Source organism: Panthera tigris, chromosome A3 (assembly GCF_018350195.1).
Source record: "Panthera tigris isolate Pti1 chromosome A3, P.tigris_Pti1_mat1.1, whole genome shotgun sequence".
Taxonomy (NCBI): Eukaryota; Metazoa; Chordata; class Mammalia; order Carnivora; family Felidae; genus Panthera; species Panthera tigris.
The window spans coordinates 85,961,173-85,980,218 of record NC_056662.1 but is presented as its reverse complement, the minus strand read 5'-3'; the positions used below and the strand labels follow the sequence as shown (position 1 = coordinate 85,980,218).

Genomic DNA, 19,046 nt, shown 5'->3' with positions numbered 1-19,046 from the left:
GCTTTTTACTCTGTGGCCCAGTTCCCAGCTAAAAAAAATTTTAATTGAAATATATTTGACATATAACATTGTATAAATTTAATGTGTACAAGAGCTAAGCATTTTATTACCCTGGAAAGAAGAAGAACACGTGTATTGGAGGAAATAGATATGTGTCATATTCCCCAAATCCTTTATCTTAAACTATTTACTTATTCCTTTTAGTTGCCTTATTGGATTCACTCATTTGCATGCTTTTTATTGTAGAGAGACTATTTTGACATGGTGTTAGAAGGGTCCCAAGGTCAGATTAGCTAGAGAAACATTGTATTCTGTATAGTGCTGTCTTCGAAGTTCTGCATACACATTCACAGGTGAAAAGTTCTTCTGGAAAGAAGTCTGCTTGGTATATTTTGAACAGTGTGTTAAAACTTATTTCCCACCAAACCTTTCTTCATAACATCTTGTAACACATAATACCCTGTGGAACACCCTTTGGCAGATGTCGGTTAAGCAGATCTGGAAGATTTGGATAGGTGTGGATGGGAAAGCCAATCAATCTATCAAGTACTCTGTCTACCCCTCCCCCACTTTCCCACACTTTAACACGAATCTGTTTTCTCCCCTTTCCATTCCTAGACTGACAGATCCCATTCCCACAACAGAGACTTCAATTGCACCACGTCAGAGGCCTAAGGCTGGGCAGACTCAGCCAAACCCAGGAATCCTTCCCATCCAGCCAGCTTTGACACCTCGAAAGAGGGCCACAGTTCAGCCCCTGCCCCCGGTTGCAGGTCAGTAACTAGGTTGGTTTGAAATTTGTTACACCTCTTTGTTATCCTGGACATTACACAAGTCTTGGGAAGCCTACTCTTGCTTCAGGAATGGAATTCAGAGGCACAAAAGAAATAATGATTTGCCTTCAGGAACAAGAGGTGAGCTCCCATTGAAATTATATGGCAAGTGGCTGTTCAAAGGAGAATCCTCTCACTGAATTTTGTGGGGGACCTCCATGACCACTGAAGCCTGATAACTCATTTTTTCTAGTCTTGGTCCTGATTTTGTGGCTTGGTCATTCATCCCATGCCTTCCTTTTTATTTCCTATATTTCTCTTTGCTTTTATTTATTTATTTTTTTCAACGTTTTTTATTTATTTTTGGGACAGAGAGAGACAGAGCATGAACGGGGGAGGGGCAGAGAGAGAGGGAGACACAGAATCGGAAACAGGCTCCAGGCTCCGAGCCATCAGGCCAGAGCCTGACGCGGGGCTCGAACTCACAGACCGTGAGATCGTGACCTGGCTGAAGTCGGACGCTTAACCGACTGCGCCACCCAGGCGCCCCTCTCTTTGCTTTTAAAGAAACAAGACTCTCCTCTTTTTGACAGAGGAATTGTTTCTTTAATGTTCTGTCTCTTAAAGTATCTGTTACTACTCTGTTTTGGTATTCTGGTTCTAATAAGATAACTTAGTTTAGAGGATCTAAATTATCAAGTAACTGAACTTAGTCATTACTTGCCCTATTAGGAAGCTGTTTTTGATGAATTTGGTAGTTACCTGCTTATAGCCAGGCATCTAGACTGGGGTTGCATAACTTACATGTAAAACATCAAAGAATGCTTTTGTCCTAAAGCATGCCAGTAAGTGCAAAGATCATGTTTGTGTGCAGGGGCATCTTACTGAACCTTGTTTTGAAAAATATGAAGCACGTAGTTTAGCAAGAAAAAGTGCGAAGACAGGAGCATGTGGATCTTGGGGCTGTTGGTCCACTTATCACCCCCCTCTTTATTGCTTTGGCAAGAGAAAGCAAGCCGTTTTCGTCTGGAAGAATTTTGGGCCTTTATATGGAGTTTATTCTCATTACAGGATCCAGCAATCAGCCTGGCCTTTTAGCCAGTGTTCCCCAACCCAAAACCCAGCCCCAACCCAGCCAGCCTCTACCGCAGTCTCAGCCCAAGCAGCCACAGGCTCCACCCACCCCACAGCAGACGCCTCCCACTCCAGCCCAGGCTCTGCCCACTCCAGCCCAGGCCACCCCCCAGCACCAGCAGCAACTCTTCCTCAAGCAGCAACAGCAGCCACAGCCACAGCAGCAGCAGCCACCGCCATCTTCCCAGCAGCCTGCAGGCACGTTTTACCAGCAGCAGCAGCAGCAGCAGGCTCAGCAGGCTCAACAGGTAAGCTGTTCACAGTCTTCTTTTGCTTGGCATGTCTGAGACAGTGCTGCGAAAAGGCCCAGTAGGTACAGGCATCTTCCTTGAGAAGCCCTGGGAAGGCAGAGGGCCACTAGACATGACATCATTGCTTCTCCCAGAGGTAAATACTAGAAAACACTGAGTAGTGGAGGCGTCACTGGGACACTCACACCCCTTTCTCTTCACCTGGATGGAGGAACCTCAGCAAGGGAGATATTTCTTGAGAGAGAGAGAGAGAGAGAGAGAGAGAGTGAGTGAGTGTGAGAGAGTGCACAAGCAAAAGAGCATGAGCAGGGAAGGGGCAGAGAGAGAGGGAGACAGAGGATCCAAAGCAGGCTCTGCACTGTCAGCACAGAGCCTGATGTGGGGCTCGAACTCACAAACCTCGAGACCATGACCTGAGCTGAAGTCCGACACTTAACTGACTGAGCCACCCAGGTGCCCCTCAAGGGAAATATATATATATATATATATTTTTTTCCAATATATGAAATTTATTGTTAAATTGGTTTCCATACAACACCCAGTGTTCATCCCAAAAGGTGCCCTCCTCAATACCCATCACCCACCCTCCCCTCCCTCCCACCCACCCCCCATCAACCCTCAGTTTGTTCTCAGTTTTTAACAGTCTCTTATGCTTTGGCTCTCTCCCACTCTAACCTCTTTTTTTTTTTTTTTTCTCCTTCCCCTCCCCCATGGGTTTCTGTTAAGTTTCTCAGGTTCCACATAAGAGTGAAACCATATGGTATCTGTCTTTCTCTGCATGGCTTATTTCACTTAGCATCACACTCTCCAGTTCCATCCACGTTGCTACAAAAGGCCATATTTCATTTTTTCTCATTGCCACGTAGTATTCCATTGTGTATATAAACCACAATTTCTTTATCCATTCATCAGTTGATGGACATTTAGGCTCTTTCCATAATTTGGCTATTGTTGAGAGTGCTGCTATAAACATTGGGGTACAAGTGCCCCTATGCATCAGTACTCCTGTATCCCTTGGGTAAATGCCTAGCAGTGCTACTGCTGGGTCATAGGGTAGGTCTATTTTTAACTTTCTGAGGAACCTCCACACTGCTTTCCAGAGCAGCTGCACCAATTTTCATTCCCACCAACAGTGCAAGAGGGTTCCCATTTCTCCACATCCTCTCCAGCATCTATAGTCTCCTGATTTCTTCATTTTGGCCACTCTGACTGGCGTGAGGTGATATCTGAGTGTGGTTTTGATTTGTATTTAAGGGAAATATATTTTTAAGGACTCTTCTCTCTTCTTTTTCTAATACAACTGCATCATTACCATACTAAAATAATTTCTTTTTATTATAAAATATCCAGTAACATTTAACCCTTCCTGATGTCTCATGATTTAAGTTGGCTTGTTAGACTCAGGATCCAAACAAGGTCCACCACATGTTATATTCAGTTGTGATATATCTTTTTTCTATCATTATCTTTTCATATATCTTTTCTACATTTTTTTACTATGAACATATTCATTTTATAATGATTGACGTATCTTTTAAGTCTCCTTTTATTCACATATGCCATCTCCCTCCCTCTTTTTTTCCCCCCTCTGCCATTCAGTTTTTTGAAGAAACTGGGTCATTTGTCCTGTAGTATTTTCCATCTCTGGATTTGGCTGATGCATCTGTGTGGTCACTTAATATGTTCCTCCATCCTCTGTGTAAACTGGTAATTTTTTGAGGCTTGCTCCATATTTGATTCAGTTGACTCATTCTTTGTTCTTCTGGTTGTATCACATCAGGAGGCGTATAAAGTCTGGTTGTCTTCTCTTTTATTAAGATTAAGATCAGTCAGTGAGTTTGGTGTCTGTCTGATCCATTCATTTAATGCCCCTGATCAGTTTAGCAGCCACTGCTGATCATTTCCGAAGTCCATTAACTCCTTAGGGACGGCAACATGGTGGTATGCTAACCTTCCCCCTCTTCCCTGAGGGGCTGGAATTTTTCTGGGAAGAATTTTTCTCAACTACTTGATGACGCTGAAGTACTGTTTATATGGAAAAGGTAGAAAAAATGCTTGATTCTTTTCCCCTGTGTTTACCAGTTTTCAGAATGGGTTTGTTCCTAGTGTCATCTGATGGTGAACCAAGAGGTTTCTGTTCTGTTTTAGCATCATCATGAACTCGGGGATTTTAACATATTTGATACATTTCCATGCATTGCCATTTTAAACATTTTATTTTGATGCTTGAATTGCCCCAGCTTTGGCCAGTGGAAGTCTCTTCAGATTGACTCCTGGGTCCTTTGGTGGTGACCCAGCTGTCTTTAACGGTTTCCTTGCTATTTAGTGTAACAAGCCCTTCCAGGGTCACTCTGCCCTTGACCTCGACCTGGATTTCTCTGAAGGAGCTCCATTTCCTTTTAATGGAAATCATATTTAGAGACTACAATCTTGTTACTAAAGATATTCATTTGCTAATAGGTTGGTTATTGTTTTTAAGCCTTTTCAGTGGATACTTGGGAAATGTATTTTGTTCGTTTTGTTCTGTTAATAGAATATACACCATGAATCCATGGTATTAAGATTTCTTTGCCTTTTTCATTCTTAGGATGTTTAGCTCATTATTTTCTGCAGAGTTTGGCTATAAATTTGATACACAGGTTTATTTGTTTCATTTTGCTTTTGATTTATAGTTATTGCTGAATTTTGGTTTAATTTTGTTTCATTAAAATATGAAACAGTAACAGAATTTCAAAGTTAAATCTACAGAATTCTGTCCCCTCCATCCTGTAATAGAGAGAGAGAGCCCTCATTCCTGTTTACAACTTGAGAGTATTCCCTTTTAAAGACACATAGCATGGTTTATTCAACCAGTCCCCTGTTGATAAACATTTGGTTGTTTCCAGCATTTTGCAGTTATAAACAGGCAGCTATTTATTGACATCTGAGCTTCTTTGCTAACCCTTTACCTTTGCCCCAGGAGGCAAACAGTGTCCTCTCAGTTAACTCTACAACTAAGTAACAGTGTTTGGGAAGTTCAAAGACAAGATCTTGACTTTTGTTAACCAGTAGGCCCTTGTTTGACCTCTGTGCGTGTATGCTTACTCTGTGCGTGCGTGTGTGTGTGTGTGTGTGTGTGTGTGTGTGTGTGTGTGTGTAGCACACAGTGCTTAGCAGTGCAGAGTAGAGGGATGGATAAGAAGTATCTGTATCCTGAGGCAGGGAGAATATAACTTGAAACAATTAGTTATCAGTGTAAGATCAATTACCGTAAGTGCGGTAGAGTGTACTGAACATTTTGAATGTTTCAAGGTGGAAGAGTTAGTAAGATAGAGCTGTCGGGACATAATATTCAGAAGGGCTTGGAAGGACTCTATTAGCTGGGCTAGGATTTAGGTCATTCTTTTCGGTGTCATCACTGCTTCATCCTGTTCACGAAGCATTTTGATCGTGGCTGCTCCCAAATCCCTTTATAAGCGGGATTACCTCTGTGATTGGGAGATGATTTATTAGCTTCTGTTACACTCCAGCATGGGGAGTCACAAGCTGCACAGTCAAATGGAAGCCCTCAGGCTCGCCGTAGAAACCCACCCGGAAGCCAGTGTGCAGTGCAGGAGGCAGCACCGTGCAGTGGATGCAGCCTGGCAGTGGAAGGTGCCGCCGGGTCCATTGTGATGCCCCAAGGTTCCCCTCGTGAGTTGTCAGGCCAAGCTAAAAGACTTCTGCCCACCTTGCCTTTGGCCTCAGACTGGGCTTAGTTGTGACTGAGACATTTGTGTCTTGTGGAACATTGTTCAGAGATAGGCTTTCTTCACCTCCCGCTTTCTTGCCACTCCCCCTGCTTAGTTTCAGGCAGTACACCCCGCAGCTCAGCAACCAGCAATTGCCCAGTTCCCCGTGGTGTCCCAAGGAGGCTCTCAACAGCAGCTGATACAGAACTTCTACCAGCAACAACAACAGCAGCAGCAGCAGCAGCAGCAGCAGCAGCAGCTGGCCACGACCCTGCATCAGCAGCAGCTGCTGACTCAGCAGGCCGCCTTGCAGCAGAAGAGTGCTGTGGCAGCAGCACAGCAGCCCCAGACACAGCCGGCCGCAGCCCCACAGCCACCACCGGCCCAGGAGCCAGCGGTAAGAGCCAGCCAGGGCTCAGAGCAGAAGAGCACACAGTGAGGGCGGGCGAGAAGGTGGAAACCCCGCGGGGGGCTGGGGCGGGGCCTCTGTTTAGGCTGGGCCTCTTCCCCATTCTTATAGTTTAAATATTTGATTTTTTTTTTCCTTGATATTTTCCAAGGTCATGATGAAGTATTCTGTAGAAGATAGAGGTTCTAAAAAAGATGATCCTAGGCCACTGATGAAGTGAACATTTTTATTTGTAATTCTGAAATTAGACTGGCAGAAAGAGTTGCTTGTTGTCTCTATCAGTGCCACTGATGAGCAGTCAAGGGCCTGGGTAGGATTAGAGCTAACCCCTTTCCCTTCAAGGGCCAGTTTGGCCATCGTGACCTTTTCAATCTCTGGAGGTTGGTGTGGGCTCCCAGCTTTACCCTGAGTCCTGAGGGTGCTTTATTTAGTCTTTGTCTTGGATGACATTACCAGCCACCTCATTGAAGTCTACTGTGCAGCCACCTTCGGGGGCCTCCTTGCTGGGACTGTTGACCGCGGCCTAACCCTCTGGGTCTCTAGGCATCTAAGTACTGTTTGAGCCGCCTTGTCAAGCTAGAAACTGGGCATGTCCACTTCTAGATCCTGCCTGACTACAGCATCAGAACCCCTGCCTCCTCTCCTGATTGATCTGTACAGCTTCGGCATTCTCAGGCACATGGTGTTTGGCCTCTACTAAGTGCTCTTAATTCTGTACCCACATATTTCTGAGTGATAGTGAAGAAAATATCACGGTGATAGAAAAAAGGCACTTTATGTATCCAGCCAATAGAGTATCACGGCTACTCTCTTATTCCCAGGGAAGTCCAGCTACTAGACAAATGAAAGAAAAGTAAGAAGTCATCTTTCTGAGGATTGGTTTCTAATAGAGTCTTGTCACCCATCTCAAACCAAAAAAAAAAACTTTATTCCTTCAAAAGGAAGCAGTACCGTAAATAGATTGTCTTCTTTGAGCCTCAGCTAAGTGTGTGTTCAGTGTCTTTACACCTTCGTTTCTAAAACAGCACAGTCTTCCTGCAGGCGTGTGGTAGACAGCCACTCTCTGTGTTTTTAACAAGACCTAAAGTTCCTTTTGTTAATGGAAAAAGTGTTTTTAAAAAATTATTATATGATGTAGGTAGTTGAGATATTAATTGTCTAGTCTAATCCCCTTGTTTAATGGAACTGGAAACTAGGCCCAGGCCAGCAAGGGATTACTCAAGACACACAGACTGACAACAGCAGAGCAAGGGAAGGAACCAAAGAATCCTGATCTGCGTTCAAGGATAATAACAAAGATGCTCATCCAGGGGGATGAAATGATCAACAGCCATTGACTACACTTCTTATAAGGTTCCCCCTTGCTGTCCCTCTTTTGGGAATGAAATTATGAACCTTCTCCATGTTCCTTGGCTGAAAGCATACTTTGAGCACTTGGCTTGAGAGTATTCTGTTGAGGGGACGAAGAAGGAATGGGAGCAGAGCATGCTTCTAGCCAGGAGCCAGAGAGCTTTCCAAATTTGCCTTTCTCCAGTGACCCTTGGCAGGACTTCCCTGGAGAAGCAAGTGAGTGCATGCAAAAGATTATTGCCTTAAAGCAATAATCTGCAAAGGGAAAATGGCAACCTAACGTAGATACTTTATTGCAGTCTTATTAGTAATAGCCAAAAGAATGAAAGTCACCTAATTGTTCAAGAACCCAACTGTGCAGCCATTAAAAATCATGGTTATAAAGTCTGTACAACAGTATGAACGCACTCATGAGGTAATGTTGAGATTGTGGGGAAAGTATGTACTTGACAAGAGACTTAAATATAAGATACCAAGAAGATAAGAAGAGTTGTATTAGAATACAGTACTAATTGTGGAATGGAAGTTGGAGTGTTTTTCCCCCTTTTGTATGTATTCTTGCGTTCCTAGATCTGACTGTACTCCTTGTATAATTACATATTTTGTTCTTTAAAAAAATCTTTAGCAAGACTGACATCTGAGTCTGAGTCTGCTTTACTTCCCCTTCCACCGTGGTTTGTGTGTTCCTCCTCCCGCTTCCTAATCTTTGGCGGAGACATGATGGTGAAGAAAAAAGTCCTGAGCCTAGTAAGGAGACAAGGATTCTGTCCCCAGTTGACCCTGTGACCTTGAACAAGCAAGCACATAGCCTTAGGGTGCCTTGGTCTCGGTTTCTTTGAAGTGTGGGAGTTGGAATCTGTACTCTCCAAGGTCCCTTTGACTCTCACATTCTTAGATTTGAAATGGCAATAAAACTTTCTGCCTGGGATGCTTGGGTGGCTCAGTCAGTTGCTCCTGAGCAGCTGGGATTGAGCCCCGTGTTGGGCTCTGTGCTGAGCGTGGAGCCTGCTTAGGATTTTCTCTCTCTCTCTCTCTCTCTCTCTCTCCCCCTGCTCACTTGTGCACTCTCTAAAATTAAAAAACAAAATAAGACAAAAAAAAAACCTGTCTGCCTGACATGGTTGTTGGGAGGAGTAGCTGAATGGGTTGGAGTCATTTTATATTAATAGATTGCTGTGATAGGTAAGGTGTCCTGACGATAGAAGCTCTGTTCTTCAGTGTGCTGCTTACAGGGATAGGTAAGAGGAAGGGACAGTGTTCTCCAGGGAGTCTGGACTCTTCAAAATAAAGAGACTCAACAGTTAAGTATACCTTTCTCAAAGCAATGAATTATCTTAACCTCCAAAAAATAAGCTAATCCAGTTCTGTTTGTAAAGCCATTCTGGTCTCCGTGGGTACTGGCTTAAGGTTGGCTGTTGCAGGCACATCCTGAACCCCTGAAGGAAGTTTTGGAGCCAGAGCTCTGGTCTTTACAGGGCATTCTGCTTCTCCCTCAGAGGTGCCTCAGCTGCTTTACCCTCTGACCTTCGTTTGACTGATGTTTGAGCTTTATATTGTCATCCATTCAATCGGTGGGTGATTGTGTACTCAAACATGCACATCACCTACCTCAGTAAAATTCAGACTCTGAATCAGTATAAGGACAGAAAGTCCCAGGCTGCTCAGCATCCTGACCCAAGTAGCTGGACCCTCTGGTTCCCTTTCCCTCTCAGGACCTACCTTCGAAGACACAGAATGTGAAAACTGAGCTATAGCATGGACGGGGCATCTTAATCTGAGATGAGGGACCAGAGGGAAGCGATAGTGAAATACCTGGGGCCTTCAAGATTCTAAATAATTCTGTCTCTGGACTGACAAAATTAAAGGGTTAGGTGACCTTGTTAATACTATTTTTTGTTCCTCTTATTGATAATAGCACTTTGTAGATTGTGACTTAGGCTTCAAGTGTAACCAAGTGGCCACAAAGATGTTCCTATTGGCTTTTCTGTGGTGATGGTTTGTTCTGCCTCCTGAAAATGGCCCAAATCTCGAGACTCCTCGTGTTATTAGATCAATTATTATCAAGCGCTTTTCAAATTTTTTATTTCTTACTAATATTATCTACCTGGTTCTTCAGTGCCTTTTCCAAACTGAAGGGTGGAACAGGTTAACCCCACTACCCCGATGCTGTACACATTTTCTCAGGGGAGGCACAGAAATAGAATCATGTAGACCCACCTTATCAATGAAATAAAGAGGCTTAAGAACAAAATGAACAACAAAAGCACTACCATTTATGAATCACAGTGGAATCCTAACTTATTCCTAACCAGTAGTCTGAGCTGTATCAGAGTCGGGGGTCTCTTAGCAGGAATTATTCAGCTCAAATGTGTTTTAGCGGGAGGTGTGCCATCATTGGCTTCTGACCGTGGTGGTAGATTGTTTAAAACATGCACGCTCTTTGGAGGCATTCTGAATGAGTTCCTTTGTGACCTTGGAAGCTGAAAGTGGTCCTGTAGGATACATTCTCGATTTTTGGAGTTAGAAATAGCTTCTGCAGTCTTATGCTCTGGACTGTATGCATGATTAGTCTGGATAACATTGCTGATGAACACTGAAATTTACTTAGAAGCATCAGATAAATAGCATGTTGGTATCAGTCCCAGAGTTAAAGCTCAGATTGTCAAAAACTGGGTTTCTTTCTTTCTGGTTGTTATTGGTAAATTCAGCCATTTGAATCCCATAGTAGCTCTCATGTGGCATTTTTTATTATGCTTGTCTGTTTATTTGTTTTTCCTCCCCCCCCCCCACTTTTTGGGGGTGGGGGGTGGGGAACACTTATCATTTTTCTTCCTAGCAGATTCAAGCCCCGGTAAGACAACAGCCAAAGGTTCAAACAACCCCACCTCCTGCCGTCCAGGGACAGAAACTCGGATCTCTCACTCCTCCATCATCCCCCAAGACCCAGCGTGCTGGGCACAGGCGGATTCTCAGTGACGTAACCCATAGTGCGGTCTTCGGGGTCCCTGCCAGCAAATCAACCCAGCTGCTCCAGGCAGCTGCAGCTGAGGCCAGCCTCAATAAGTCCAAGTATGCGGTGCTTCCTCTTTATCTTTCTTACTGCTGTGGGCCAGGGCTGCTGTGTGCCAGGGCTGTGTAATTCTTGGCATCTGCGTGTCGATGTGTGTAGATGGACATATAATGGTAGGTGTCTGTGTTTGTTAAGAAACTGAATTTGCCTGTAGTACGTAGACCATACTGATTTTAAGGAATAATTTCACATTTGCTTGACTGTTTCTATTCTCTCACCCATTTCATGTTCCACAGAGTATTTTTTAAACTTGTAGTCTGACCAGATCCCCATGCTGAAAATCTCTCATTTGGCTCCCCATTGCCTGTGGGTTATATCTGAACTCATTGGTTAACAGACCAAAGGCTGTTGTATCACATTGGTGGACTTGTCACTCTCCATCATCGCGAGCACTTCGTTCATCCTGTGCCCTCTCCCCAGACTGCCACTACCCTCCTTGTCCACCTAGGAAATTCTTATTTTTTCATCAAGATCCATGCAGAGATGACCTTTTCTTTGACCCCTTGGTATCATATATAAGTTTGTCTCAACCTTTTTTGAGCATGCATCACATCGTATCATCATTATTTGTTTGTATATCCGGCTGATCTAGCCTGTAAATTCCTCCAAGACAAGGACCGTGTCTTAACCTTTGTAAATCCAGTGACTGGCTTTGTGCCTGAAATAAAGTAGATAGCAGTGAGTGCTCGCTAGGTAAATGCAATTTCAGACCCTCAGCTTTCTTGGAATCATGTACTCTAATGTGAAAAATCTTTAAGTCATTAATTAAATGCAAAGTCTCAAGAGAGACTTTAGAAGAAAATTAGGTAATGATACCACAAGATAGTGATAACCGTCTTTGTTTCCCTTTAACTGTGATGATGACCACTCACGGTGGCCCTTCATTCTCTGCGGGCTAGATCCTGACAGATGGGAGGCACCTGAAAAGACACCAGCCCTGGCCCCTCTGGGGTCAGTTATTGTGGATGTTACAGTGGGTGCCATAGGAGGCACAAGCCTAAGAACAGGTTGCTTTGGGATTCTGGATTGAAAGGACTTGCAGATGAGACCAAAAATCTGAGCAAGAGATGAAAGAAGTAGTGGGAGATAAATGATCATGAAGGAACGGGAGATATTTATTTCACACAGTGAGAAAAGTATCTGTGGAAAGTGTCCGATGGCTGGAGAAAGCGCTTGCTAATAATGGTTGGACCTAGAAAACAAACTGATCTCAAACAGAGAAAGCAGATTGACCCTTTTTCAACTTTTTCATTTCGTGGGGGTGGGAACCTACCTAGGTCTGCAACCACCACTCCATCAGGCTCTCCTCGGACCTCCCAGCAAAATGTTTATAATGCTTCAGAAGGTTCTACGTGGAATCCCTTCGATGACGACAATTTCTCCAAACTCACCGCTGAAGAACTACTGAACAAGGACTTTGCCAAGCTGGGGGAAGGTGAGCGATTGGTGTCTTTCTGTGATTCTTAAAACCCTAGCTCCAGAGGGGCATGCCTGTGAAAATGGAGGGTTGGCTCTTTCTTTCCCTCAAAGGCTTGATTTCGAAGTACGTGTGCAAACTGGTATGTTTACCAGGGCACTGACGTCTTTCCGTCCTCAGGAACTCCTGGCCGGTTGCAGGCAGGGGCACGGAGAGTGGGACTCTTTTAGGAAGGATTTAGTAGCAGGGCTCAGGATAGTAGTGTCAAGCACGGTCACTCGTCAGACAAGTGTGATGGGTTTCTTGTCCTACGTGTGTTTATTGTCACAGAAAGTTGTTACTGCTCACCCAGGAGAGTGTGCTGCCCTCACGTGAACATTGAATCTCTCTCCATGATTAGAATTCTGACTGCGAAAAGGCAATCAAATGAATAGCAGGCACCATTTCTACTCTCAAAAACCCACAGTCTGTTTTGGAAGGCAGGACACAGATACACACACAGGCATGCAACACGCACTTTGGGAAAACAACAGCACGTTGGGAAAATCCTTCGAGAAGAGTACCTCAGCATTAGACAAGAGCACAGGGTAAAGGAATGATCAGAACCGAGTGAATGATACGGACTTTGACCGGACATTTTAACTTTAGCTATTATTTTATAGATATCTTTAAAAAATTTGTATTACTTTCTTATCCTTTTATTTATTTATTTATTTTTGCAGTTTATTTATTTATTTTTGGGTTGAGAGCACACACACAAATGCATGCACAAGTAGGAGAGGGGCAGAGAGGGGGGATCTGATGTGTGCTCTGAGCTGACACCAGACGGTCCGATGTGGGGCTCAGACTCATGAACGGTGAGATCATGGCCTGAGCCAAAGTTGGATGCTTAACCAACTGAGCCATCCACGTGCGCCTTCTTATCCTTTTAAGCCAAAGATAGGGTATAGGATTTAACTCTGACAGACAACTAACTCATTGTCAAATTATTTCATTGTTATGTATGCCAGTTATTGTTCTAGAATAACAGAAATACCTTCATGGTCTGTTGAAAACTCTAGTGTTTTTGCGCTTGCTTAAAAGACTGCCAAGCTTAGGGCTGCCTGGGTGGCTCAGTTGGTTAACCATCCGACCTCGGCTCAGGTGATGATCTCGTGGTTTGTGGGTTCGAGCCCCATGTCAGGCTCTGTGCTGACAGCTCAGAGCCTGGAACCTTCAGATTCTGTGTTTCCCTCTCTCTGACCTTCCCCCGCTCTTGCTCTCTCTCTTTCTCTCTCTCTCTCAAAATAAGTAAACATTAAAAAAAAGAGACTCCTAGGTTTTAAAATTCTTGTGTCTATTTTTAATAATTTCCTGTCTCTCTTCTGTCACATTGAACTGCTACCATTGTTCCTGTCCCTTGTGACGTCTCAGTCCCGCCGTTTCCCCCACGCCCCCTTCTCATGTCCACTCCTGAACTGTTTCCACCACAGAAAACATATTGGCAAACTCATTAGAATTATATAAAAATAAATGGATTTGGAATAAGGACTGGAGGCATCCTGCTCTGAGTAAGGTGCTTGAACCTTTTGGCTTTCGCTCCAGCCATCTCTTTTGTTGCTTTTTACTTATTTATTTGAAAAAATTTTTAGTGATGATAAATATACATAACATAAACATTAGCTTCTTAACCATTGTTAAGTGTACAGTTCAGTAGTGTTAGTTACATACTCACTGTCGTGCATCCAACCTCCAGAACTCTTTTTTGCCTTGCAAAACCAATGTGCGATCTTTGATTCTTAAAACTTCCTTCCTATTCTCACTGTTGTCTCCGTTATTGCAGTGACTAGACAGAGACCTCTGAATAGCTGAGGTGTTGCCATAATGCAGTAAAAAAAAGTCTAGAAGTCATTTCAGAAGGTGCCCTTCATCTCCTGCATGTATGTGCACATCATGGGATTTTGCTGGAATGAACTGAGTGGTATTTTGTCTCTCCAGGCAAACATCCTGAGAAGCTTGGAGGCTCAGCTGAGAGTTTGATCCCAGGCTTTCAACCAGCTCAAGGTGATGCCTTTGCCACCCCCTCATTTTCTGCTGGAACAGGTTAGTATAGCAAACGTGTGAAACACAGGGCTTACCGTTGTTAACCTCCACAGATAACTCTGGCACACCAGTGAGCCCCAAATCTTGGTGTTAACTTATGTTTTCTTTTATTCAGAAGATTTCCAATATTAAAGATCGGGGAAAAAAAAATCTGGAATCACTTGAATTCAAATGACAGGATGATATGTCAGTAATATACAGGATTTGTTCTCTTTGGTTCACATACATACTTTAAGCAAATATTTCTAAATTTAAGAACATCATTCTGTTACTCTCTTTTAGGTTAGTTATTTAGGTTCTGTGGAATGACTTGAAGAATTCTAAGAATTAGATGTTCTATCCTGTATCCAAGACTCTACTGAGCTGTGTTTTTGTGCATGTGTGTGTGTTTATGGGGAGAGGGAGATATCTTTTTTAAAAAATTAGGCCTTTTTTAAATTAAAGAAGCAATAGTAAAAAATTAATTTTCTCCTTTATTAACAGAAATTATACATAGTAAACTGTACTTCGATTAACATTTCTTAAAAGTTAAAAAAATGATACATATTTATTATATAAAAGTAATATTTATAGAAAAGCATAGGGAAGAAAGTTAAAATGCCCATAATCTCACCACTGAGAAACAGCTCAGGGATACCATTTTGGTTCCTGTTAGTGGCATTTGACATTTTTAGGGTCACAGATATCTTTTGAATCTAATGAAAGTTATAGATCTTCTCCTTCATGAAAATACATGACCACAGTTTTGTACACAGTTTTTAACCTCAGCTTAAGACTCTAATGTACATCTTTATAGTCCTATTTTAAAACCAAATTTTCTCACTTACTAAATCTGGCACATTTCCCACATCATTAAAGAAGCTCTTAAATTTTAAAAAGATCTGCATTAAATTGCTTCATAGGCATTTGTCCTAATGTATTTAACCAAGTAACCTCTTTTTTAAACATTAATTTGCTTTCAGTGTTTTACTATTGTATTTCCCTCAGCGGCAGGTGTGAGGTTTTGAGTGTATGTGTGTGTGTATATATATGTATATGTATGTATATATATATGTATGTACGTCTATATGTATGTATATATGTATATGTGTGTATATATATATTCTGTGTACATATGGAATGTGATATACTTCTGAAATTGATCATTTTAGTTATATGGATTAATTTCTGATTTTAACCTTATATATTCTTTCTTTCTTCCTGCTTTCTTTAGGTGTGTGATAGTTTTTCTAACTTCATGTATACATTTCTTATTGGAACTTTGGCTGTCATTACATAATATCCTTTACAGTTTCTTTAAGATAACTTGTAGGAGATTATTTATTCAATCAGAAGATATGTGTCTTTTAAGGCTTTGGTACCTGCTTTTAAATTGGCCTCTGGGAATGCCATACAAATTTTATTTTGATCAATAGTGAATGAGAGTAATTTTTCTGCCATTTCCTCACCCAGCCCAGTTCAGAGGCTGTAAACGGAGGACAGTGTCTACTGGCCGTTTTTATTTCTTCTGGGATATGTATTGTTCATGTCCTTTGCCTTTTTTGCTTTTCTTTTTTTTTTTTTTTTTTTGGTCCTGTGTTCATTTTGTTCTTATTAATTTGTAAGAGCTCTTCGTATGTCCTATATTGTAAACATTTTCCCCAGCCTGTCATTTGTCCTACACAAGTATCATCTCATCTGACCCTCTCAACAACCCTATTATCTCTTCTGACCCTCAACACCATCTCTACATTAGTCACAGTTGAGGTAACTGAGCACAGTCTAGTCTCTTTTCCAGGGTCACAGAGCTAGGACGTGACAGAGCTGGGACACCAACCCTCTGGCTCCAGAAGTTCCTCTCTCAAGTTTCCTGCCACAGAATGAGGCAAATTTACTAATATCTTTTTAAAAAATCATCTGCAGTTTTAAATTTTTTTTTTTTTTAATTTTTTTTTAACATTTATTTATTTTTGAGACAGAGAGAGACAGAGCATGAACAGGGGAGGGGCAGAGAGAGAGGGAGACAGAGAATCCGAAACAGGCTCCAGGCTCTGAGCTGTCAGCACAGAGCCCGACGCGGGGCTCGAACTCATAGACCGCGAGATCATGACCTGAGCCGAAGTCAGACACTTAACCGACTGAGCCACCCAGGCGCCCCTAAATTTTTTTAAGTAAAATAAGATAGTGCATTTAAACCTTTTATAATATTTGTATACATCAATTTTAATTGTATGTATTTGTGTTTCTCTTTTTCTTAGTAACTTTAGTAGAGATTTTGCTGTTTTAGTATCTTTCAGAGACAGCTCTTAGATTTATAAAATCTACCATTTTTCTGTCTTCTAATTCTTTAACTTTTATTTTTTTTTATTACAGATCCCTGTTTTTCTTAGGTTTGCTTTGCCAGTATTAAAAGGAACATCTAGTAAAATTTTTAAAAATATAATAAAAGTGTTTAGAGTTTTTCTCCCACTATAGCAGTGATTTTCAACCAGCGTGAGAGTGGGGAGAGAGACTAATTATAATCTGCAGGAAGACTTCTCCACAGATATTTCAATATTCTCTTTTCTCCTCTCTTTAATTGCCTACCCCACCCTGACCTTTGAAGATTAAACTGATTATTGAGAGTGCTTTCTAATAGGTGTGTGTTTCCCTCGTCAGAAAAAAACTGGAGTTTTAACCGTATCCTGTAAGCCTTCAGATGATATTCTCATGTTATTATTTTGGAATGCACATTGGACTTCTTTGGGGGATGTGCTTTTTTAATATTAAATAGTTAAAGCTCTTTGTGTTATTTTCCATTTTCAGCTTTGTTCTCTTGCCTGTATGATTTTTTTTTAATGTTTATTTATTTTTGAGAGAGAGAGACAGAGAGAATGAGAGGGAGAGGGCAAAGAGAAAGGGAGACACAGAATCTGAAGCAGGCTCCAGGCTCTGAGCTGTCAGCACAGAGCCCGATGTGGGGCTCGAACCCACGGACCATGAGACCATGACCTTAGCTGAAGTCGGACACTTAACTGACTGAGCCACCCAGGCGCCCCTTGCCTGTGTGATTTTTAAATGCACTGATAATTCGATCTGGTTTAAAGTGCTTAAAGTTTGATATGCCACATAGTTGCCTAAATGTACCAAATGTATGAAGCATTGACTGTTGTCCTTGGGATAAAGTATCACAAGAATGTCCAGCTATGGTACTGGGTAGAATATAGTTTCCCCAGAAAGGGGGTCATGGAATAAGTAAGCTTTAGGAAAGTCTTCTTTGCTGTTGAATCCTAGCATTTAGTATAGTGTTTGGTTCCGTACAGATTGTTGAATGAATGAAAAGCTACTTTTTGCCAAAGGATAGGAGCTTGGATTTACCACTGTTAATGGCAGAGGCCCCTACACATTTCCCATCTGCTCCCAGTTTCAGTGCCTTTGATTCCTACTTATCACGTTTTGTTGTTTGTTTTGTTGTTCATTTGTCTGTATGAACTGGTTTTTTAAATTTTTTTTAATGTTTATTTATTTCTGAGACAGAGCATGAGTGGGGGAGGGGCAGAGAGAGAGAGGGAGACACAGAATCTGAAGCAGGCTCCAGGCTCTGAGCTGTCAGCACAGAGCCTGACGTGGGGCTCGAACTCACAAACCTCAAGATCATGGCCTGAGCCGAAGTGGTCGCTCAACCGACTGAGCCACTCAGGTGCCCCTGTATGAACTGTTTTTAAAACAGTTTTTATTTTTGTTTTAGCGTCTTCTTCCCCTTTATGCTTACTTTGTAGTCTATAAATGGCCATATTTTTCTTGAGGGACTTAAACACCTTAAACACATTTGAGTAGAGTTATGACAGTAACAGCAGCGAAAATGTACTGAGCACTTGCTACGTGCTAATAAGCCCACTGGTTAAGTGCTTTTTTATGCATTATCTCAGGTGACCCTTAAAACAGCCCATGGGAAATTAAAGTGACCTGCCCAAGGTCACAACTGGAGAATGACAGGATAGAGATTTGAACCCGAACAGCCCAGTCCAGCAGCTGTAGTCATAACCATATCTCAAGAACCTTTGTAAATCAGTGACACTAAGCTTTTTACAAACATTATAAAACATCTTCATATTTTTTTCATCTTATCCAGTCTTTTTAAATGAACATGTGGTATTTTTCCTTCTTTCTTGTCTGTGGTATAAACTTTTTGTGTTTGTGACACTTTTCATTCTTTGCACAAGAAGGAAAATTATAGGGGCTCCTGGGTGGCTCAGTCAGTTAAGCATACAACTTCAACTCAGGTCATGATCTCATGGTTTGTGAGTTCGAGCCCCACGTCGGGCTCTGTGCTGACAGCTCAGAGCCTGGAGCCTGCTTCGGATTCTGTGTCTCCCTCTCTCTCTGCCCCTCCCCTCCTCATTCTCTGTCTCTCTCTCAAAAATAAATAAACGTTAAAAGAAAATTTTTAAAGAAAGAAAATTATATCTAAACCCCAGAAATTAATATGTCCTCATTTGTATGAAATATAGGATAGCACCATTTTCTACAAGTTTTCTAACCAAGCTCAGACTGTTCACTGATTTTAAACCATCTGATCAACAAGGAAGGAAATAAACAGGAAATTTCATAAGTCAGGGAGGATGGCAGAAGGGTTATTTTAAACATTTTTTATGGTAAAAGCTGCAAAAATGTTGATGAACTGTGTCCATATGTTGCAACAGACATCTGGAACTTGACATTGTGCCTCTTTATTTAACATATTTTTCTGTTAAGTTATATACATTCGTTAGTGTAATTTTGGAAAAATGACTAAAAGCCCAAAGAAGCAAGATAAAAGAACTCACAATCCCACTCCAAGAGGAGAACATTGCTGACATTTTACAATATTTGTGTCCATAATTTTATTTCTA

At 42.0% G+C, this 19,046-nt stretch overlaps 1 protein-coding gene across 20 annotated transcripts in view; it reads left to right on the top strand.

The window, feature by feature from the left end:
• Positions 1 to 19,046, top strand: part of AAK1 (AP2 associated kinase 1) — a 168,656-nt gene that overhangs the window by 117,743 nt on the left and 31,867 nt on the right. For 15 of the 20 annotated variants that reach the window (XM_042981633.1, XM_042981626.1, XM_042981622.1 and 12 more), the window contains 6 exons: positions 619 to 773; positions 1,845 to 2,155; positions 5,984 to 6,265; positions 10,464 to 10,696; positions 11,957 to 12,132; positions 14,092 to 14,196. In XM_042981633.1, coding sequence (XP_042837567.1) covers positions 619 to 773; positions 1,845 to 2,155; positions 5,984 to 6,265; positions 10,464 to 10,696; positions 11,957 to 12,132; positions 14,092 to 14,196 — 1,262 coding nt within the window. The remainder of the gene's footprint in view (positions 1 to 618; positions 774 to 1,844; positions 2,156 to 5,983; positions 6,266 to 10,463; positions 10,697 to 11,956; positions 12,133 to 14,091; positions 14,197 to 19,046) is intronic. The other 5 variants (XM_042981620.1, XM_042981636.1, XM_042981619.1 and 2 more) reach the window with 3 other exon arrangements.